At 41.8% G+C, this 24,161-nt stretch overlaps 2 protein-coding genes across 27 annotated transcripts in view; one reads left to right on the forward strand and one right to left on the reverse strand.

Annotated features, from left to right (window-relative positions):
- NEK1 (NIMA related kinase 1) overlaps positions 1-12,789 on the reverse strand; it is a 39,249-nt gene extending 26,460 nt beyond the window's left edge. For 6 of the 19 annotated variants that reach the window (XM_083457073.1, XM_083457067.1, XM_083457071.1 and 3 more), the window contains exons 1-11: positions 11,267-11,461; positions 8,877-9,024; positions 8,699-8,795; positions 7,568-7,665; positions 7,312-7,395; positions 6,591-6,658; positions 6,427-6,513; positions 4,806-4,860; positions 3,742-3,942; positions 1,948-2,008; positions 1,070-1,224 (exon numbers count right to left, since the gene is read on the reverse strand). In XM_083457073.1, the coding sequence (XP_083313199.1) occupies positions 1,070-1,224; positions 1,948-2,008; positions 3,742-3,942; positions 4,806-4,860; positions 6,427-6,513; positions 6,591-6,658; positions 7,312-7,395; positions 7,568-7,665; positions 8,699-8,795; positions 8,877-8,993 (1,023 nt within the window). In that variant the 5' untranslated portion in view covers positions 8,994-9,024; positions 11,267-11,461. Of the gene's footprint in view, positions 1-1,069; positions 1,225-1,947; positions 2,009-3,741; positions 3,943-4,805; positions 4,861-6,426; positions 6,514-6,590; positions 6,659-7,311; positions 7,396-7,567; positions 7,666-8,698; positions 8,796-8,876; positions 9,025-11,266; positions 11,641-12,475; positions 12,495-12,674 lie in introns of those variants that run through there. The other 13 variants (XM_083457070.1, XM_083457076.1, XM_083457069.1 and 10 more) reach the window with 11 other exon arrangements.
- A 21-nt stretch (positions 12,790-12,810) lies between these two features.
- The window catches only part of CLCN3 (chloride voltage-gated channel 3), a 43,001-nt gene continuing 31,650 nt past the window's right edge, over positions 12,811-24,161 (forward strand). For 2 of the 8 annotated variants that reach the window (XM_083457249.1, XM_083457244.1), the window contains exon 1: positions 23,949-24,155. In XM_083457249.1, coding sequence (XP_083313375.1) covers positions 24,077-24,155 — 79 coding nt within the window. In that variant the 5' untranslated portion in view covers positions 23,949-24,076. Of the gene's footprint in view, positions 12,993-17,801; positions 17,979-23,921; positions 24,156-24,161 lie in introns of those variants that run through there. The other 6 variants (XM_083457250.1, XM_083457243.1, XM_083457247.1 and 3 more) reach the window with 6 other exon arrangements.

Consider the following 24,161-nt stretch of genomic DNA (forward strand, 5'->3'; position numbering starts at 1 on the left):
AGGGGAAGGCGAAGGCCAGCGGCCTTGCTCCGCCGGAGGCGCCCTGACGCCGCGTTTCCCTCACGAGGAGACGGGTGAGGAGGTCGCCGAGCAGCTGCCGCCTCGCCTGGGCCAAAGGGATGGCGCACCACCTGCGAGGTGAGTCGCCGCCCGGCGGGCCCTTCCGTCGCCCTTCCCGGCTCGCATCTCTCATGTTTCACCTTATTACTTTTATGTTACTCGCGAGTCTTCTGCTCTGAAGACAGATGCAAATAATCCGTTCAGCTCCTCTGCAATCTCCTTTCCCACCTTTAGCACACCTTTGATTCCCTTGTTGGCCAAAGGCTCTACCACAGACATGTCCAAAATCCTAAAAAAAAAACCTCAGCAACTTCAACCCTAAAAAAAAAGCTCAACAATTTCAATCCTAAAAAAAGTGCAGTAACTTTGGTTGGCCCTCACGGCCCTTCACTTCATCAAATCTGGCCCTCCTTGAAAAAAGTTTGGCCACCACTGCTCTAGTCTGTGCCATTTTATACAGTACTTTGAAATACCAAATCAACACTTTGATTCCACTGAGTTTTTGAAGCTTGCTTGTTGTTATAGCATTTCAGGTTTTCTTTTCAGGAATGTTTACTGGCAGAGTTTACTTGCTGTTATTTTATTATATGGTCTTTGTACACTTTTTACACTGGGTGGAACCAAAACACGCCATAACATCTTCCAGCTGTGTTATGGGCCTTAATGCAGATATAATTGCATGCAGCGATATGTGAGCAGATCCAAAACTATTCGCAGCCAATCTATGCTGGAAAGTGGGTGGAAAGGCAACAGATGCCACATTGGATGCCTTGCACCTGAATGCGCATCACAGTGCAATTGCAAAGACTAGTTACATACCGTGTTTCCACTCCCGCAAGGGAATCTATCGGTCGCTGAAACTATGCCCATGACAAGTTGACACAAACAAAATGCAGTTAAGGTTTAAAAAATTCAAACACCAAAGTCCCAGCTTATAACATACACTTTCTCCACCCACCCCCCATCAAAAAGATATACTTTTGTTTCTCTGCTGAATATTTTCTCTCACCTGTCGGCATTTAATAGAAGGCTTCTCATAGGGCTTTTTAGCTGCATCCCCAGACTTCTTAAGCATTAAAGGCACTCCATATTTAGCAGCAGGTTTTGTGATTTTTTGAGCTGGTGCAGCAGAGGCTAAGTTTTGTCCTTGAGCTGGTCTCTTTGCTATTCAAGAGAGAACACACACACAAAAAGAACTCCTTTACACAACACTGGGTTTCTTTAGGAATCTGTCCTAAGACTAAGCAATATTCAAAAATAATTCTCTTCCCATCCAGAGTTAGGCATACTGATATTATTTGGCTTAGGCACAACACACTCCATATAAGACTGAACTGGTTGAATGCTTATTTGAAAAGAGGAAGAGAAGACACAATTGCTATTCCTTATTTACTTATGACAAAGATTGGTAACCTTTTATATTCTTTCAAGTCTACCTGTTCCCCACCCAGCCATGTGCCAAAAGCAATCTTCATCTACATACCTGGCAAAAGGAATAGTTTATTATCTTAAATCAAAATGCTCTGGCTATAAGCTACATATTTGGAACTAATTTTGAAGCAATATTGCATTGTTTCAAACTAGTTACTTAATATACCGTAAGTTAACAATAAGCAATTTTTATAACTTGAGAAATTTCCCTTTAATACTGTACTGCTATCGTGCACAAAAGCTGATCTGTGAAAACTCATTTCAAAACCAAGTTTCTAGATGAAGATTCCTTTTCTTATGCATAGGCTATCTTGGATGAATAAAAATGAATTCTAAATTAGGGGCTCTAAACATCATGAATGTTCTGCATTTGCTACTGTCACCCAATACTCTGTTTACAATGATGTATTGGAATCAACTAAAATGCACCTAAGAGGATATTTTTTCATATATTACCTGGTCCAGCATGAGGTCCAAACTTCTGAAATACTTTATGGCTAAATTCTTCTGCAATAAGCTAAAAGAATAATTTTACATTAGAGACTAACACAGAATCTAACAGTTACTGAATGACCAATAAACTGAATAAATGTTTCCATAAACATTTGTTCCAAAAATACAGTGGTACCTCAGGTTACAAACACTTCGGGTTACAGACTCCGCTAACCCAGAAGTAGTACCTCGGGGTAAGAACTTTACCTCAGGATGAGAACAGAAATTGCAGGCCAGTGGGAGGCTCCATTAGCTAAAGTGGTACCTCAGGTTAAGAACTGTTTCAGGTTAAGAACAGACCTCCGGAACGAATTAAGTTCAGAACCAGAGGTACCACTCTAGAAGAGCATAGATAGAGATAGCTGTACCCTACCTTGGATGTTCATACCATTTTAAAAAGCTGTTTACTAGTTCTGAACCTGAACTCAAAACTCATGGGAAGTTCTTACGAAGAAATGTATAAAGCTCATTCACCTTGTCCCAAAGACAAAGTACAGTGGTGCCCCGCAAGACGAATGCCTCGCAAGACGGAGAACCCGCTAGACGAAAGGGTTTTCCGTTTTTCAATGCGCTTCACAGGACGAATTTCTCTATGGGCTTGCTTCGCAAAACGAAAATGTCTTGCGATTCTTGCAATTTTTCCCCGCTCCCCACCCCCTTTTTCTAAGGCACTAAGCTGCTAATAGCCTTTTAGCAGCTAATCCGCTAATCCCTTAAGCCTTTAATAGCCGCTAAACCGCTAATAGCGCTAATCGGGTTGCTTCGCAAGACGAAAAAACCGCTAGACGAAGAGACTCGCGGAACGGATTCTTTTCGTCTTGCAAGGCACCACTGTACATACGTGTTGGATACGGATTGCAATCTTTATAACATTTCATCACATAAATCGCCATGAACACACAACCAGCATGCAACAATTCAATGAGCCAAGAAAGGTCATGCTGTCACAAGGTGCATGTCTGAACCCTCCATGGAAGCTCTCCATGTGCCTTGAGGAGGGGACCCCGTTAAGCTTTGACTCAAGATATTTTATGCTTTTAAAAATGTACCTAATTAGAGAGGTATTTAAGTATTATCAAAAAATATTGTTCAAATATGCTTTAGCATGCTCTATTCAAGTTACTTACACATATGACTATGACTCTAATCTCAAAGTCTTATCTAAAATGTTGAGGCCCTCTTTTATGCCAGGGCTGGGGAACATTCTCTCATGGGAAACCTTCCAGAGGTGGATGTGAGAAAAGGGTATGACCAGACACACACAACTCTTCAGGCAAGCAAGGGATAATGTCACTGTTAATGGATACATTCCAGTGAGGTAAAAAATCACTAGACACAGAGCAGGACCCATGAGGGGTGTGACTGCAGTGGTAAGATGGCATGGGCAAAGTCTCAAGGGCATGATAGAAAGGTGTGAATCTGACCCCGGGGCCTGAGGTTTTGCACCCCTCCCTGTATAAGTAAACTACATTATTTCTGTATAAATATCTTAAATAATTAAAGTTTGAATTTGAAATGGTGTGCTACTATCTCTCTCTCTCCACACACACACACACACTGCTGTACAGTGGCATTTCAGTGTTCTTATTCTACAGAAGGATAATCATAAAAACACAATAGTAACTAATTTGCTAAGATACATAGATATATTGCACATAACCAAAAGACTTCTTAATTAACAGAAGCAGCACGTTTATGATGGGCTTCTTAAACTTATTGCACAGTAGATCATTTGTAACAATAGGTCCAAGTACATACCTGGGGTGTTAGAAATTTTTCAATACGCTTAGCTATAAAAATTTTCTCCAATATGGAGTTGACTGATGGCCTATCCCTAGGATTTCTTTTAAATAACTGTGAAATCAGACTTCGGAGGTCATGGGAATAATGCACAGAAACAGGAGGAAATGATCCGGAAATTATCTTGAGTACCAGATTTTTCATATTTCCAGCTTCAAACTGCAGAGATAAGTGCAATTTGTATGTATTAGACAGTAGTAATGCCAAAGCAAAACAGCAGAAGAAGACAACTGAATTTCTTAATGCTACAAAAATAAAAATTACTTTAATATGCATTATCGGTGCTCTAGAAAATATTCTCAATTTGCTCTTAGTCTTGCATTTTATCCATGAAGATTTTGCATATTGCTTTCCCACTGCCCTCTTATCTTAAAGCCAAAATTGCAACCAGTACTTTTTTTCTTAAAAAATGTTTAGGGGGTACTCTCATTTTCCTACTCATATTGAAATACTGCCCCTCAATGAGGCCAAACTTAGATTCACAAAATGTTTAGGGGTATGTGTACCCCTGCGTCTCCCCAGAAAAAAGCACTGGTCAAAACCCAATGGGTTCAATGGTGGGTGTGACTGCCAAAGTCATTTTTCCCAGAATCCCACCCTCTTTCCATTTATTATTTTTTTTGAATTTGCCACACATGTAAAGCTGAATGCATACATGTTAAATGTGTGCAAGTTGTGGGCTTACTGTAATTGCTCTAAGGCTGAAGTTTGGGGGAGTGAAATTCCCTCCCTTTTAAAAATCCCATCAACAATGTGGTATGTTATCCAAGCAAGCCAACAGCTGTATTTGGGGTTTTGACTTGTGTCACATGCTGTTACTTTAAATCTTATCATGGGCATGCAATTATCTATTACTGTAGTTCAACTCTCTCCTACCACCCCCTCCACGTAACTACAAAAAGTATACGATCAGCAAAACACAAGTGATTTTGATGTCAAAATACCTAAACTAAAAATATAACATTTTCTGGGCATTGGAAAAAAGAGTTTCGTTTATAAAGTATTTAGAAATGTTGACTTACTGCATGTTTCAGTGTGCACATTTCATAGAGAACACAACCAAGAGCCCATATGTCACTAAAGAAACAAGACACAGAACATTAGTTTGCACAGACCCCTAGATGATCAATAGTCTAGCTCAGGCATAGGCAAATTCGGCCCTCCAGATGTTTTGAGACTACAATTCCCATCATCTCTGACCACTGGTCCTGTTAGCTAGGGATCATGGGAGTTGTAGGTCAAAAACATCTGGAGGGCCGAGTTTGCCTATGCCTGGTCTAGCTTGTCCTTGAAACTTGGGTTGGCTTGTATTACTTTCGGTCACCTTATTAAGTTCAGCTCTGCCTATATACATATGTACATTTCAGCTGGGGCAACTTCTGCCATTCAAATGGTTATCCAAGCTTCTATGGTAATGTACATTGAAATGACTGAAATTCTGTTCACTTGTGCAACATGCACCATCTAAGCAACAATGTGGACCTTACCAGCCTGCTTATAGCTTTTTGTTCTGCTGGTTCCTTAGAAAAGATGACTTTCTCATCCATCATTTGCTCTTTTCTCTGGGCCAGGTGCAAAGTTAAGGTAGGTCGTTTATGGAAGTGTAATTGGGTACGCACTTCGATAAATGAGCAAACTGTCATTTATGACCAAAGGATACCAAATTGTCAAATTATTATTATATTATTTTTGTTATATGAAAGACATTTAGATTTCCCACTTCTGGTTCACATCTTGGACTGGCCTTGGGATCAAAGCATAGCAGTCTGCCCTAGGATAGCTATTACTCTTAACAGCCAGAAGGAAGAGATAATGGGTAAGGGCTATTTTTGGCCCAGCAGGCCAATCCTTTATCTCTTCCTAACCCCATGAGTCAATTCTGACCGGGGGGGGGGGGGTGGGACCACCCGCCTATCAGTAGAATCATAGAATCATAGAGTTGGAAGAGATCACAAGGGCCATCGAGTCCAACCCCCTGCCAAGCAGGAAACACCATCAGAGCACTCCTGACATATGGTTGTCAAGCCTCTGCTTAAAGACCTCCAAAGAAGGAGACTCCACCACACTCCTTGGCAGCAAATTCCACTGTCGAACAGCTCTTACTGTCAGGAAGTTCTTCCTAATGTTTAGGTGGAATCTTCTTTCTTGTAGTTTGAATCCATTGCTCCGTGTCCGCAGCAGAAAACAACCTTTCTCCCTCCTCTATGTGACATCCTTTTATATATTTGAACATGGCTATCATATCCCCCCAGTAACCTGATGTCATCATTGCCCACCTATCAGTGTTGACCAGTGGGGATGGGAGTCTGCTTTGCCAGTGTTCCCTGCCAGGAATGTGTTGGCAAATCAGCACCCAGCAGGACTGAACGCCTCTGCTCACCAGCTAGTGGAGAGTGCAATACTGCTGGCCACAGCAAACTGCTTCACCAGCACATTCCCTACATGGAATAGATACACTGCATTGCTCTCAGTTATGCAAGTGCCCCAAAATGATAACCAATGCTGAGGCTGGATAAAAGTGGGTTGGCTTCTGTGTTTTCACACAGCAGTATGATGAAGTCAGTTGGATAAATTGCATTGCAGTAAAAGACCATGGCATCTACATACAACTGAAAATAAGTTAAGCCTACAGCTAAATACTACCTTTTATTGTTGTAAGGCTTATTCTCACAGATTTCTGGCGACAAGTAATACGGCGTTCCTATGCAAGTTCGAGCAAGTTCCACTGTACTAAAAATAAAAATATAATGAATTAGACTATGTTTTATAGTACTGTGTGAATTGCGCAAAACGTATTTCAGTATTACCTATTAAGAACTCGAGCTATTCCAAAGTCCCCCAACTGTATTGTTCCATCTTTGGTTAAAAATATATTCTGGAGTAGAAACAAGAAAAATACAGTACACTAACACAAAGTTAAATTCAGTAGAGAAGAAAGTAACTTATACCGAATTTGCCAATCATTACAAGAAACCACTTTTAGCTGAATGCATATTAACATTTCTTAGTCAGCTGATATTAACAACTGATTGGTAACTAAGATTATTTCCAAACAATTTTTGACAAGTTTGTTTGCTTAAAGCTCACGAACATAAGTGTAATATGTAACCTGAAAGCCAATCGCATGCACTCTAAACCAAGATAGAAGCTTAGACTGGAAACATGGGAATGTGTGCATTCCATCTTGGTTTGTCTAAACTAACCATATTTAGAATAAACGTATCTCAGGTTCAGACATAACAGGAAACTCAAGGTTGATTACAAACCAAAAGTGAAAACTTCATTCTTCTCTTGTACACAAAGTGGAGGAGGGGAAGGGGCTACCTTGTTGGTGCTCATATAACGTTGAACCATACTTTTAGCATTACATCTGATGTAAGCCTTGGCCTGCAAGTGCACAAACCCTTGTTCTTTCTGGAAAGTCCTGACATAGGTTTGTTCTCTCATTAGTGTTTCGAAGAAAGTAGGTTAAAGCCTAGCTATTAGAATATTGACATTCAATAAAAAAAAAAGTTTCAGTGAACTTACTTGTGACTTTATGTCTCGATGCAAAATTTTTCTGTCATGCACATGTTTCAGTGCTAAGCAGATCTGTACAAACCAATCCATGATCTAAAAGAAGTTAGAATTGACATCACATTTCAGAGGCAAAGCAAAAGTCAGAATCGCAACCACATATTTTTTGGTTGGCACCAATGCCAGCCATTATTGTGGACATGGTGGGTGTCTATCAGAGCTAGAACATCTACAGTTATCAAGCAATATAAATCTCAAATCCTCTTACCTGGTCTTCTGAAAACAAGACACCTTTCTGTGTATTAATTTTTTTAAACAGGTCTCCTCCTTCACAATAGTCCATCACTATGTAAAGACAGCCACCTTCTGTAAAATAAATAAATAAATACACACAAGTGTTAATTTACACTTCACAATGCATCACACTGGCCAGTCCCTTAGTTTGTTTAGCTTCCATTACTGTGTATTTTCCAACTCATACAGGAGACATGAAAAATGGTAGACTTGCTGCCCAATCCAACCATACTTATTAGGAGGTCCTACTTATCAATTTGACTGACTTTTAAATTGATATGTCAGATCATGCTATTTCTGGCCTGTGCCAATTTCATATGTGTTCATTTATGTAAGTCCATTCCATCCATTGTTCATCCCAGACACTGAGATTCAGCACTGAGGGCCTTCTGGCATTTCCCACACTGTGAGAAGTGAAGCTACAGGGAACCAGGCAGAGGGCCTTCTCAGCAGTGGCGCCCATCCTGTGGAATGCCCTCCCTTCAGATATCAAGGATATGAGTAATTATATAACCTTTAGACGACATCTGAAGGCAGCCATATATTGAGAAGTTTTTTAAGGTTTAATGTTTTACTATGGTTTTTATATATGCTGTAAGCTGCCCAGAGGAGCTGGGCCAACCCAATCAGATGGGTGAGGTACAAATAAAATATCATCACCATCATCATCATATTTTCACATTAGTCTGATTTTTAAAGAAAGAAAATTCATGCAAAATTTTGTGTTTAGATATGTATCTTATCTGAAATGCATTTCTAAACAACTTCACTATAAAATGAGTATTTTTTTTTTAAAGCACACATATTTTGGTTATTTTTTCTGAGCTGAGAACACTATGGGAAGGTTCAGAGAAGTGTGATATTCAAAAGATAATTGTGTTCTGATCTGCATATTAGTCTGGCAGATGGAAATTAGGTCAGTTTGCTTAATAATGTGGGCCTAATGAAATTCTTCTCCATCCCCTCTTTTAAGTAAGCACACACAGAACTGCAACATGCAACAAGAAATACTAAACAGGAAACTGGCAACACACAAACCCCAGTTCAGGCACTTCAATCCAGTTCAGCTTTTTATTTTAGATGCCAAGTTATTTTTAATCCTAACCTTCGAATGATTCTCTGTATAGCACAATATTTGGATGTTTCATGTTTGCCAACACTGCAACTTCTCTCCTTGATTCTTCTCTCTCTTTATTCGACATCTTTAAAAGAAAAGCATTGTTTGTGAAAACATAAATATAAGGAAAGATGTAATGAAAGGAAATAAAACTCAAGAGACTCACCTTGGATATATTGATCTCCTTAATAACATATTGTTTGCCATTTTCCTTTGCTTTAACCAGAATTGCTTTTCCAAAAGATCCTTCACCAATCTTTTGCACCTTAATATATTTGTCCATGGTACTTTTCTAAGGCATCCTTATGTATGGGCTGGGGAGAAAAAGTGAGCTTTTTAACGGAATAACCAAGTTGCTCTTTTTGTATCTGCCAGATCAATTTATGCATCACAAGCCAGTTTCCAAATCACTTGTCTTTTTAGATGCCATCAATGTTTCAACATTCCCTTTCATTATAAGGTCTCTAAGCCTGTGAATGCAATTATTTCTGCTTCAGATACGCCGTACAGTAGTTTGCATCCACTGCCTCTATCCCATGGCTATTACTATGGAAAATGCTTTTCAAAGGAACACAGAAATATTTATCTTACCTGATTAAAAAGCTGTCACAGACTATATACCAAGAAGATGCAAGTAAACCTCAAAGCACAAATTAGAAAAGGAGAACTGCTGCATTTATGAAAAGTAACACTTACCTAGATCTTTGTTATATAGTCTGACACGATGCACTCTTACCTGAAAGTAGGTTCCACTGGGTTAAAGTGAAGCTTATTCCCAAGTCAGGATTAAATACTTATTTGGGAATGAGACCCACAGAGTTCCATGGGACCACTTCCAGGTAAACGTATTTAAGACTGCAGACTTAAAATGATAACCCAAACTGAGTTTGCTAGTTTGGTAGCAGAGCTTAAGCTAACCACTTGGATGCATTTTCAAACTTTGTTGCTGCCCCTGAAGATAACTGTCATCAGGATATAGATAAGGGGTATTCTTGTGGAACTCTCATCAGCTTTCATCAATTGTATCTTTCTGGAGTGCTTTGCTAGGATGGAAGTTGGAATGCTTCTGAAACTATCTGACAAGTCAAGTACCAGAAGATGGTATAGGAAGAGTTCTGCTCTACAATAGAGGAATTATTTTTTGGGAATCCACAAGATTCAAGCTGCTAATGCTATTTTAAACACATATAAGAAATTGCTGGCTAATGCCACCACATGACTTTGGGAATGAGGTCAGTGTGATTAATATAAAGTCGGCATGCCATATTGAGTGATAAAAGTCTTGGCTGCTGTTCTATATGCCTTGATAACCTCTACATTAGACTGATGTGGTACATTATACATGGGGCCTACCTTACCCTTGAAGACTGCTAGGAAATTACTGCTGGTCCACAACATGGCTGCCCAGTCACTGGGTACTATGGCCATAGGGGGCATATTTTTTCCAAGTTTGAAATATCAGCACTGCTTACTAATTAGTTCTGAAGTACAATGCAACATTGTGTTTTTGACCCTATAGAGTTTGGGAGTCAATTCCATTCATCTGGGGCTGAGGAACCCATGATCTACAGTGGTAGAGCGTGTGCTTTGCAGTAACATGTCTCACGTTCATTTACTGGTGTCTCCAAGTAGGGATGGAACCCTGGAAAGCCTCTGCCAGTCAGTGTTGACAAAACTGATCTAGATGGCACAACAGTCCAACTTGATATAATGCAGCTTCCTATGTTCTAGATGCTTTTTGACTCCAACTCCCAGGGTTCAATCCCCAGCGTCTCCAGATAGGGCCGGGAGAGATGCAATCTGAACAAGCAGAGAGCAGCTATCAATCTGCACAGACAACACTGAACTACAGCTTCCTATGTCCTGTATTCCCCATATAAGTTGCACAGAATTGCAGCCCAATGCGACAACCATTAATATGATTAGTATAGCACATACACCACTTTTGCTGTTTTAGTAATATTTTTATCTACCGCTTTGTACAACCAGTTTTGCCAAAATTTAGAAAACATGGAGTTTGGGCCTTTCAAAGGTATCAAAATTGGTTAACTACAAGCTGGCCTACGCTGTAATGAATTAGAACTTACTTGGTACAATGTAAGGTGCCTTGTTTTCAACCCAATTTTGATTCACTTCTCTGGAACGCCTGTAAAAAGCGGCTCGCATGTAAAGCTCTATTAGTTTTCTGCATTGGACCTGACAATACCCAGTAACTCAACCATTCTCGATACGGATGCTAACGGGTGGGAAGGGAGAAGCTCCTCTCACCTCACACTCCCCGTGGGTGGAGTGGAGTGACTTAACAAAAAAATAAATAAAAATCGCCTCCGTTAACTGACTTTCAGGCCGTGGGAGTTACTCCGGGGTAATTACCCCGCATTTAAACACTGGCGCCTGCTCTATGAACCTCTGCGCCGCAGCGTCCCAGGAGGGAAGGGGCTCAGCTTCCTACACCCAGGGGCTCTCGAGGAGGAAGCCTGCGGCTCCCGACACACCCATCGCTGCAGCAACAGCGTCGGCGACGACAAACAAACAGGGCAGAACAAGGCAACTTACTAAGCAGGAGCCCCAAGCGCGGGGAAACGGGGAGGAGAAGCAGCCAGGCACCGCTGCTGCTGCTGCAAAGCGAGCCGGGAAAGGAACATTTGCGCCCCTCCCTCCGCCAGCAAAGCGCCAGGGCGCCCCCCCCCTCAGGCTTCTTCCCTCTCCGGCCCCGCCACCTCTCTGCCGAACCCCGAGCCCACCTCACCCTTTTTCCAGCAGCTCCAACCGAACCCGAGCTCCGCTCCCACCCCTTTCGCGTTGCTATAGGACGGCGACATCAAACCCCCGCCCTGCCATTGGGCGAAGCCGGGGCCCTGAAGGTTCGGATGCACCACAGAGGGAGCTCCGTCAGCGCCTGCTTACAGCTTCACCCTGGTAACGCGGAGAGGGGAGGTCACGTGACCCAAGTACCAAGTGAAAGCCGCGGATGGGGAAGGAGGCGGGGTTTGAGGGTGAGCAGCGGGAGTCAATGCATGCGGCTGCTCCTGCCTATTATTGCGTATAATTAATGTTTTCCCGGCCCTCTTAATGTCCGAGCATCCGTAGAAAGAGAGGGAAGATGGGGGAACACGGTACACGGAACCTGCATAAGCATTTTCCAATAATCTGTCTATGCAAGTATGTGGCCACATCTTCCTTCATCGTCTTCCAGCTGCTTTGCCACCTCGTTTATTTTTGTTTGGGTAAACTGCACTAAGCACATGATTGCTACCTGGACACGTGATTATTTTGAATCTTAACTCTTTTCCAGTCTCCCTCCTCCTTTCACATGGCATTGCTGAAGTAATTGCTTGATAGGCCTGAAGTATCTCCCCGTTATGGGGATAATAATCTACAACCAAAGTGTGTGCTGCCAAAATGTCCTATTGCGAGAAATGTCCACTCAACTCTTGTTAAGATCTACCAGTACTTTTCAGGAACCGTGCAGTAAGGCTGCAATGCTACATAATATATGCACAGCCACCTGGCAGTAAGGCTCATTGTGAACTGAGCAGGGCCTACTTCTGAGTAGACAAGTGCAGCACTGTTGCATTAGTGGGTAATCTGAACTGCACCTTAAAGCGGGCAAGGAGCATTCTATATTTTCCGTATTTTAGCTGCATGTGTCTGTGTGTGTGTGTGTATAACTTACATGATTACCGTTCGTACCACACAGAATTAAAAAGTCCCAAACCCTTACAAGCACCACATCTCATGCAACGGGGCTGTTAAGACTGAAACTTCAAAATGCCGCGGGGAAGACCAGCGTTGCTAATTGCAAGGCTCAGTCCTATCACTTGGCAAAACTTCAGGCGGCTGGAAGTCCCGTTCAGCCGAGCGCTACCTAAACCCAGAGCTCTGTTCCTGCGGACATTGCGAATACCAGCGAGCAGCGCTAACAACCTTGCACACAGCGCGCACGCGCGGAGCCCGAACCCACCTGCCTTTAACACCGCCCGGTTAAAGCGTCCCCGGCACGGGCCGTCTGACGGTCCTGCGGCCGCGCCTGCGCGGCCGCGGAGACACTTATCTCCACCCCTCCATTTCGCTGACGAAGGGCGGGGTTCCGCTGAGGCGAGCGCCGATTTCCGGACGCTGATTGGCTGGCTGAGGCGTGACCTCGAGGCGTGGGCTGCGCGTGAAGCCCCACCCCCCGCGTTAGTTGGGCGGGAGGCGGCCGAGTCTCTCCGTCCGGCCCGACGGGGGGAGGATGTGTGAGCCCTTCTGGCGGAATCACCAGGCGGCGCCACACGGCCAGGTAGGGCAGGACGCGGCTGAGGCGAGGGAGCCCGGGCGGCGCCTGAGTGGTCGGGGGAGCGGGGCGGGCGATGCGGGACGCGGTTCTTGCCTCACGCGCTCCCTCCGCTGCAGGAAGGTGGTTGTGGCGTGAGGCGAGGCGGAGGGGCGCCTGCTAGAACGTGCCAGGTGATTCCGGGGCGAGAGGGTGAGGCGTCTGCGCTGAGGGGGTTGTTAGGATCCAATCAGACTGCTGCAGTTTGGATCCTATTCAACTCAGTACATAACAGGGGTGAGCCCTTGGGTACCCCTCGCCTCTGGAAGGCTCCTCTCCTCTCCGCTGGCCGGGAAAAGGAAGCGTCATGCCGCATCCTGCCGTTGCCATCGGCCCGAAGGTATCCATGGGGCGGGGAGAATGGCCAGGCCGCCTTCCTGCGCTCGCACCCCCCGTTTCCATTGATGGAATCTGCCTCTTGCCAAAGGGAAGGCTTCCCCCTCAAGTTGGCCCAATAGTGCCGCCCTCCAGCTGCATGGCCCCCTGGTGGGGTTTCCTTCTGAGCAAAGAAGCCCAGTGCCCTTCTGGAATCACCAAAGTTGCATAGGCAACTGTAAGCTAAGTTGGTTCTGCGATGGGTTTGTGTACATGCCTACACGGAAGTAGTGCTCTCAAGCAAATCTGTGGCCTTGATGTTTGGCAGCTTGTATTGCAACATTAATATGTGGCAATTACCGGTATGCGTTGATTTGTGCTCCTCAGCAATGGCTGTCATTAACTTGTTGGCGGGTAGAAAAATACACTTGCATAGGCCTGAAGTTCTCACAAGTCTCATCCTAAGTCTCACAAAGGCAGCTGGATCCCATTCCCCACCAACCTGCTGCCATTTAAATGTTTTGGACTGTAGCTCTGGTCAGGGAAGACTGTTGTAGTCTACTCTATAACATCTAGTCAACATCAGGTTGGGGAAAGTTTCACTCACTTTCTTAATGAGCTTTTGTTTCCATAAAATATTTGTATTGGAAGCTAAGCTTCATGTATCCCAAATGGACTTGCAACACAAGTTGACAAAGAACAAATAGATCTTCTCTTCTCAATTCTTCTCTGCAGAAAACTTAATGTCCTTGCTGAGTTTTGGAGTAAATGAAGTTTCTCCCTGTACAAAAGCTCTCTCTGTACAAGAACATCTCCCTCTCTGCAGAGGAGAGATGGGGCACCTCTTTATTTGTTGCTCTATATGATATCAAGAGCCTTTCATGAGCTTCCCTTTCTGTAGCCACCACAAACATTTTGTCCTTTAAATCTATCCATCGCCTTGTCCCACCCACCTTGTATTTCAGATGTTTTTCCTCATTATATTCTGTTGATCTCCACTCTTCCAGTTCTACCAGTTTGGAAACTGAAGGCACCACTCTGGATTTATTGACTACCCTTGTTGCTGCCTGCAGGTCTCGTATCAGCAATGGATCCAGAGTGATACCTTAGATGATACAATGGAGCACTTAGAAGGCAGTCCTCTAAGTGCCTAGGTCCCAAACCGCTTAAGGCTTTAACCCATTGAAGTGGCCCCAGAAATAACTGGCAACCAATGTAGATCAAACAAAATGGGTGAAATATGGTCTGATTGCGATGTTCCAGTCAGTATTCTGGCAGCAGCATTTTGGTTGTAGTAGCAGTTTCTGTTTCAAACTTAAAGCATATTACAGTACTGTAGTCTAATTTGAAGGTCATTAATACTAATTTGGAGTCGTCATTAGGGGTTTGGAGCAAGGTGCCACCAATGTGTGAATAACACCCAACTTTATTTTTCTATGACATCTGAGTTGGGTGTGGCTGAACAGGTCCTAACCTGGTGCTTGAACACGTGGTGGGCTGGATTACAGCTAATTAGTTGAAACTGAATCTTGACAAGACTTGTGGGTAGTTCGTCCCCAGGTCTGGGAGCTAGGCAAGGTGAATGTTCTGGATGGGGTTCCATTACTGTGTTCCTTTGCAGGTTGTGCAAGCCACTGTTCTGAATAATGCTTTTATAGTGTCGGGTAGGGAGCTCTGGGGATGAATTTATGGAACCAAGTAGGCAGTGGGCCTAAACAGTTTGGGAACCAGTACTCCAACCCATAAATCTTAGGAAAAAGCATGCAGTAGATTTTAATTTTCGAAATAATGATGACAAAGATGACAGCTGCTTTAATGAAAGTGTTGGAGTATTGTAATTTGAGTTTTTCCATACCCCCCTGTATAAGACCTTCAGGATCTCTGGAGAGCAGTTCTTATAAGTGGATCAACTGTAAGGAGGGAACCAGGGAGGAATAAAGGCATTTAGATAGTCTTGAACCTCTTTTGTCTTCCACATGCCATTCTCTTCTTCCTTCCTTCCACTTCCCCCAGTGGGGCCCTCATTTAATTTTTGCTGGGGTAAAAATGAATTGCACATTGCTTTGCTGTTCAAGAGAATATCTGCAAAAATAAAATAAAATAGGTGGGCAGAAAAATGGCCACAGAGAGAGGATTCCCTCCTGTCTGCCTGCCGTGAATCCTCCCATCTATCTTGCATCAATGGTACATTCCCGTAGTTCCACTGTTAGGCGTGCCAAAGATACAACAAATTTTCATAATGGTTCCATAGTTCTTAAAAGTCATATGACTTTAGAGCACGAGTTGTGATTCTATATAAGAAGACTGAAAGTTTAATTTCAAGACCAAAGAATAGTGAATGAAGGCACCGTAAAACACGGGCATTGAATTTGGTATATTTTCAGCAATAAAACCCGGTTTTACAGGTAAAACAACCATTTCTATGATATATAATACCTAGGTTTCTTGATTTCATAAAGCAGTCTTAAGTATTACCTAAACTGTTAACTATATGGCTGTAGAAGTTAAAACACTTATTATCCTGCCTTGGTCTTGCACTTTATTTAGAAGTGGATCTTTGGCTTAAGTAGAACTGTATCTGCACATATAAAATTGTCACTGAGATATCAAATCATTGCATTTGTGCTTTTTGTGCCTTGTGTTCGCCTGTACATTAGTTATGCAGTTTTATTCATTTTTATTATATGAATTTGATTAAAATGGCTTGTATGTACCCTTTACTAAACCTGAAATTGTGTGCTTGTGTAACCTAAGTTACTGGCCAATAAATGACTCGGTATTGTGACCCAAGTACTGAAAAGAGCACCTTCCTCAGTATCGAGCTTCTTGTACCCTATCTTGATGAAGACTTGTTGGTCATGCCACCATGTGGGGCTGCCTGGTTGGTATTGATCCATGACAGAGCCTTTTCTGGGAAATGCTCTCCTTTGTGAGTGAGGTACATCTGTCTCCCTCATTGTTTACCTTCAAGAGAAATTTAAGAACATTCCTATTTACTCAGACATTTGATGACTGAAATACACTGTTCATAGAAGCCTTGATCACTGGTCAAAATGAAGTTTTTGAACTGTTTTTAGATTTAAAAAGTTTTAGCATTGTTCTGTCTGCAATCCTGGGAGCATGTCAAAGTGCAAGTAGATAAATAGGTACCACTCCAGTAGGAAGGTAAACGGCGTTTCCGTGCACTGCTCTGGTTTGCCAGAAGCGGCTTAGTCATGCTGGTCACATGACCCGGAAGCTGTACGCCAGCTCCCTCAGTCAATAAAGCGAGATAAGCGCTGCAGCCCCAGAGTCGGCCACGACTGGACCTAATGGTCCCTTTACATATGGGAGGAAGGTTGAAATATAAATCAGATGATTAATAAATAATAGTTCTGAATGAATAAATTTTGGATCAGCATGAGGAAACCTACATGTTTATCGTAGGCTTAACATTAACAGTCTGCTTTTTATAAACTGGCTTTTTAAGAAAAGTTTTGCATATAGACAATTATACTGTAAACTAGAAGTGATCCACAGCTTCATGTGCAGTATTTTCCACACACGCATCAAACTTTCAACTTCTTCCTCCAGATTGAAGGGTTCTCTAGAGCAGCACCCCAAGACACCTGTAAGAAGTGTTTTCTGCTAGTACAAGTTTGGTGTCCCAGTCATTATGTCTAATTGAAGTAGACAGTACAATGTATCATTAAGATAAGCAGCCTGTCGTAGGTATACAGATGCAGTGCTGAGAAAAGGTGAATTTGTATAATCACCTGAGGTGCAGAATGGATGTTCCAGGGTTATTAGAAAGACTGCCCTTCATTCACGCTTTTACCTCTTCTCCCACATGCTCTTCTCACACTTAATTTCTTATATGCTTTCCACCCATCCCATTCCACAAAAGGAACTACAGATTGTAGCCAACTAAGTTATACGTGGAGCAGACCCATTGAAATAAATGGGCTTGACAAACTTAAGTTCATTCATTTTGGTGGGTTTATTATGAGTGTGACTTGGTCATATGCTACCCACTTTTTATAGCTGCCTTTATAGGAAGCTGTAGGGTTGCTTTTTGAACTACTGACTGCATGAGGTAGTTGTCGTTTCTTATTCCCTTTGTCTATCAATAAATGCTTCAGTTTTGAAGTCCTATCTAACTAATGTCTGCTTAATTTCATATCTCAAAAAGGAGGTAGCATAAGCATAATGTTTTCATAATGAAAAATAAATATTATAGTACCATGATAGAGATTGTAGGTTGGCTTCAAAAGCATGCATGTTTTCAGAATTAAACACAAACCATGAGTGTTTTTACATGGGTAGTTGCTGCTGCTTTTGAATTATATTTATGGTAGTTGCACCTTCATTGAGCTATAATGAATTTTCCTAATACTTCAAGAAAAATCTTTGTATTCTTCACTTTAATGTGAATTGTGTACTTGGACAATGCTTTATAACTTTGAATTTCTTCTTCTTCAGGTAATTAAAGCAGCTAAATGGAGTCTGAGCAGTTGTTCCATAGAGGTTACTACCGAAATAGCTACAACAGCATAACTAGTGCAAGCAGTGATGAAGAACTTCTAGATGGAGCCGGTGTTATCATGGACTTCCAGACCTCTGAAGATGACAATTTGTTAGATGGTGATGCATGTATTGGTAAGTCAGTAAACCACTGGTATTTCTTTTTAACTCATTGTACTTACATGCTGGTAGATTGGGCTTTTAGGATCCTCGTGGTGTGGTATTGCAACATGTTTTTGGTGTTCTGAGCATAAAAACAAAAATTCATGTCTCAGTTCAGTCGTCATAACCAAACTATAGTTTGGCATTTGAGGCCTTACCTTGGGCTCATTCACTTCAGTTCCCATCCTTGCTTCCTGTTGTACTGCAAACAATAGCTTGCCTACAAACTCCAATTGGAAGCCATGGACAACGTTCATTGATGTCTGCGTGCTCGCACTGTAGAATTCTTTATGCAATCAGACTTCTGGTTTCTCTTCTTCCCCTCCATTCCTCTGTCCCCCCTCAGATCTGCTCAGGAGGGTCTGCTAGGGCATCTTTAGGGGTGGGGGCTGCAGGTGAGGAGGAGAGGCCCCATTGCCCAAACTGATGCCTGCTTCTGCTGTGCTGAATCTTGCCTCAGGGTTTCAACTGGATTTGTGTGGTATGGTAACTATAGTTTGCCCAGTTCGGACACAGCAACAATAGGAAGAGCAGGATAAAATTTAACTGTAAGTAGCAAGGAGGTGGTGGAGGATGAATGGTGCAGGGATGAACAGTGCGCATGAGCCAAAGGCACAACCCTAACAACAAAACAATGGTTTTGCAATACCTGAATTAGACTTTAATATCGTATAGTATCTTCTTGCAGAATGTTGTGAACTGTAAAATGACTTTCTTGTTAGATTAGTTTTAGCACTCCACATACTATTTTAAGACTTTCTGATATATTTCTTCGTTTGAAGAAATACTGGCGTTATGAGCAGTACAGACAGCCCTCCGTTTATGTGTGGGTTACGTTTTGAGGCACCTCATGCGTCGGTGAAATTGCATATAATTGAAACCCATGGAAAAAGCCTGCAAACACATCATTTCACCCTTTTCGTGATGTTTCAGTGATGACTTTATGATGTTTCTGAGTTTGGTGCGATACATGGTCATGTACATATTGAACACGTGTAAATGGGGCTGCCTGTATTATTAGCTTTTCAAAGCTAACATGTTTTAATTTTTTTACAGTTTCGTTAAATGTGGTTGGCATAACTTAATGACTAACATTACTCCATGATTCAAGAAGCACAGATGCTTCTTGAGGCTATTTGGGAACAAAATCAGATGGGAACAATAACGGATGAATACTGAGACTTGCTGTGACTAAATTGGCTGTCCATAAATTGCAGGAAGAAAATGTGCAAATCTGTTCTTCTTAAGCTTTAGTAAGAAAAGCTTTAAAGGGAAAGATACAATGTGTTAATTTGTTGAAGGACATTGTGTTTGTGCTAAATTGTTTTTATTCCTAGAAATATCAACAAGGAACATAAAGGAACATTGGTCAGGGCTTGTCAAAGAACAATAGCTTTAGATGAATTAGTTTAAGCAAATAAGGCACAAACATTCATATAGTGAAGGAACTTGTTGCAGAAATCTGAGCCCTTAGTGAATACCTTTCCAAACTTGTGAAGGAGTATAATGCCCCTGAAGATTATGATCATCATATATGTGCCACACTTTTAAAATGTTATAGTTGACTTGAATCTCTGGAATAGAACTGTAACTATTAATAACAAATTTGATACTCTTAACAGCTGCTTCACAACTGCACACACTGGCAATTTCAGTTGTAATTTAAGTCAGGGGTCAACAACCTACTTAGGCTTGTTGTGGGCACTGCACACACTGCATCGCAACCTATTCTGTTGACTACAATGACATGCTTCTTTCAAGTCTTAATTTCAGTAGGAGGAGACCCTACAAGTACCAGGGAAAACTTCTCTGGGCAAATGTGTGCCAGCGGGCACTGCATTGGCAATCCCTGATTTAAGTAATAGACACTTGAAAGGGGATCTTTCCTGTGTTAAGTATATATTAGGTTGCAGTGCAGTAGCTTACGAAACTTTCCAGTAAGTATCAGGCCTCTCTTTCCTCCCCACTCCTAGAATGGACAGTCAAAAAGGCCACTATTTTGATATACTAGTTTTCCTGATACTTATTTTTTACACTGTTCATTGGCTTACCTGTCCATCAAAATCACACTTCATAAATGCTTTCCCTAACCCATCAGGGCTTCATCTAGCCTTGTCATATCCTTACTGTCCTTCTGCCAATCTCTGTTCCCTGTATCAAGAGGAATAGAGCCAGCTAACTAGGAAGAGAAGCAGTACAGTGGTAGCTTGGTTCTCAAACTTAATTGGTTTCGGAAGTCTATTCCAAAACCAAAGCGTTCCAAAACCAAGGCACACTTTCCCATAGAAAGTAATGCAAAACAGATTAATCCGTTCCAGACTTTTAGAAACAACCACTAAAACAGCAATTTAATATGAATTTTACTATCCAACAAGACCACTGATCCATAAAATGAAAGCAATAATCAATGTTCTATACTATAAAATAAATAAGACAGTATTGTAGATGATAAAAATTAAAATTATTTTTTTTCTTACTTGCACTGATAATAGTCATTGTTTGGATGGGGGGCTTTTACCCATTTCAGCAGTAACACAATCAATCAATCAATCAATCAATCATAAAACGAAAAACAAGCCACAGTCACAAAAATGAAAAAGCCACACAAACAAAAATGCTAAAAATAGCAAAAACAAAAGCACCAAATATCATCTCAGAACACTGCAATCAGAAATGGAAGGCCTTAATTACGATGCGTGGGGGGGGGGACAACTTAACTTAGCTGCTCAAGGATACAAACGGGATGAAAAAAGCCTTTATTATGATGGGGGGGGGGGGGACTTAAAATTGCCTTGCAAGGGCAACATGGGATGAAAAAAGCCTTAATTGCTATGCAGAGGACTCAAATGAGCTGAGCTGCGCAACAGTTCGAAAACCGGAACACCTACTTCAAGGTTTGCAGCATTCGGGTTCTGAGTTGTTTGGGAACTAAGCTGTTCAAAAACCGAGGTACCACTGTATTTCAGATCTCAGATCCCTTGCTTTTGTGGTGGAAATTTGATGCTGGGCCTGTGTGTACGTGTCTGCTGTCTGCTGTCTTGCTCTTTCTTCTGGGATATCTCCTGTGCAAAGTGAGATATGCCAACTCTTTTATCCTATTTTGGGGGCATGCCAGAAAAATGGGAAGGGGTGCAGAGTTGATTTCCCTCATTTAGTACAAACATCCCTTTCTCCTCTGAGTTCCCTGCCATGTTTGGAAAGGGAATCATTATGCTGGGCATGGGTGCTTACCTGCGGGGAAGAGGTACTTGCTGCTAAGGAGACTTCTGGTTCCCCAATGGTCTCTTTATTTTTCAGCATTCTAGTTTTATATTGTTCAACCATAAACTGTTGCAATCATGCATAGATATGTGGTGTTGTTGTTTTGAACTCAGAGAAATTAAAAACTTGTCTCAATGTGTAGGAGTACCATATATTGAATTAAGAAAACAAATGTGGCAGGGAATGCTCTTTTGTCAGTACCAGAGCTACAGGAAGAACAGTGTCTTTTACATGAGATAATGAATAGGATCTCCTCCATTGTAGCACTTCATCTATGTAATTCCATGGAGATGCAACAGGTGGCCTATTTTTCCTGGCTTTTGGTGCTCTGTAAAATTTTCAGCCAAGTGTGTGTGGTTTTTTTAAAAAAAGTATTATTGGTCGTGTGATTTGTTTCCACTTCTGCTGTTTGGTTTCCTCTGTGCTTATAAGTAGATCATAGTTGTTAGATTGGTAGGTAATAAATGTATTTGTTGTTTTCATTGTATTTTAATGTTCCATTGTGTAAAAATCACTTTGATATTTTTTTAAAAATGAAGAGCAGTATGTAAATAAAATAAATATTTACTTATATTCAGGTTTATCCAGGAGGCAATGACTGGAGGTTAAAGCGTGGCTGAAGATTTCAGTGCTATGTTTTTGAAGTTGCCAATAACAGTTAACACATTTACATCCTTGGATAATTTTGTGTTAATCCATGCTCCCCACAACAGCCATGTTACGTTATGCCCCACACCCCTGTAACCATGTTGTATTCTTCATAAAAAGCTTTTCAAATTTTTCATGTTGATGAAACAATTTTTAGACATGCGTCATTTTGTGACACAGTAATTCAGTTTTACTAGCAGACTGGAGGTTAAACCAACCCCTTTCCAGCCCCTAGAGGAGCGCAGGAAGCATTTGCGCGACACACCTACACACTAAAGTGTCACAACACACAGTTTGGAAAGCTCTGGCTTAACAAATCAAAATCCCATCTCCCAATGTCCTTGTTTCATCCATTCACTTGTCAGCGGCACTTGTCTAACTGACCCTGTGCGTGAAACAGGCAGATTTCAGAGAAAGCTAACTTGAAAATTTTAGCTTTCAACCTTGTATCTTGCAACCTAAAATTTGCTTTAGGATTGTACATACATACTTCCCCATGTGATTGGTGTCAACATATATCATGACCACTGATTCTTCCCCAACACTATCTACTGGACTATATATACAAAAAGTGGCATCTACAACTACAATAAGTGATATCATCTGCAACCAAATCATCATATGGCCTGCATGTTTTTTCAAAATATTATCATTTTTTAAGGTGAAAGTATACCAATTTGTAAAGGACTTGGGTGGCACTGTGGGTTAAACCATAGAGCCTAGGACTTGCCGATCAGAAGGTCGGCAGTTCAAATCCTGTTGCTCAGTCCCTGCTCCTGCCAACCTAGCAGTTCAAAAGCACGTTAAAGTGCAAGTAGATAAATAGGTACCGCTCCGACGGGAAGGTAAACAGCGTTTCCGTGTGCTGCTCTGGTTTGTCAGAAGCGGCTTAGTCATGCTGGCCACATGACCTGGAAGCTGTACGCCGGCTCCCTCGGCCAATAAAGCGAGATGAGCCTCGCAACTCCAGAGTCAGTCATGACTGGACCTAATGGTCAGGGGTCCCTTTACCTTTTATACCAATTTGTGGATGTCGGGGCAAGATTGTGCTTCAGAAGCTAGAACAGTATTAGCATTTGCCCAGAGCAGATTAACACTTGTTTTGATGTTCACAAGTCAGAATGTGTTGGTATTTATTTCTGGACAAAAAATTAGCGTCAAACCTCTATATCCAGAGAATCAAAATTTTCACTAAAATCAGTTACCATGTATTATATACAGCCTTTCTGATGAAGAGTAGACTTTAAACAGCATTCAAATTCATTCTTAAATCTCCAGGAATCCTTACATTATGTGTTTCAATATGATTGTTTTATTTTAGAACAGTGGCAGTTTGCTAACTCAGTGTATTGGGACATCCACGAACCAAATGGCAATCCATGTTGAATGAGATACAAATGGGAAGATAATAGGCAGCTTGGTTTTGCATATAGTTACTTTGAAGTAAATCTCATGGGCTTGAATTGGATTTCTAAGTGTGCCAACGATATCGGCTTTTAATAACATTTCTGTCGAATGTAATGACGCGAGAAAGGCTAAACTGCATTAAATCTGTCTCTGTAATTTGAGAGACTCTCCCCTCCCTCCTTTTTGGGTATGATAAAATGTTCCTGTTTCTAAGCCACTCGTATGATTTGTGCTCTTATTACTGGTCGTATTAGTTACGGATCTGAGTATTAAAAAAAAAAAGACACTGAATTGAGTAAGATAAGTCTTCTCTCCCCCATCCCACTTTGTTCTTTTTTGAGGAATTAAATTTAAGTATTTGGTTTGTATATAAAAAAGCACAAGGGCAAACATGGCTGCCTTTTCAGTGCTGCTATTTTTACATTAGTGTTAGCTTGGGCAGCTGGGTTTAGTTTATATTCTCCTAAACCAGTTCATTCTGTTTTACTTCAAGTGTAGTCACCTTCAGAAATAGCAGGCTTTTTAGATTAAGTCTGCCGTTCCACCTTTAAGCACTCCTAGATTGTAGCCAGTAGCAACCAGGCTGCAATAATTTCCCTTTGATGACATCATCGATTGTGGAAGAACAGAGTTGCTGCAACAAGCCAGCACACAGTCCAAATCCTGATCGAATATGGCAGCTTCCCAGCCCGCTGCTGTTCTATAAGAAATGACTCGGTCGTTCTGATCTTAGAAGCCCTCTGTCTATTACACTCATGGAAGTATCTTCTGATCCTTATTTACCGTACGATGGGGGAGGAGACGGCATTCCACTGAGAGAGTTGCATAAAAGAGGTATAT

Source organism: Podarcis tiliguerta (genome assembly GCF_965153285.1).
Source record: "Podarcis tiliguerta genome assembly, chromosome: 9".
Lineage (NCBI taxonomy): Eukaryota > Metazoa > Chordata > Lepidosauria > Squamata > Lacertidae > Podarcis > Podarcis tiliguerta.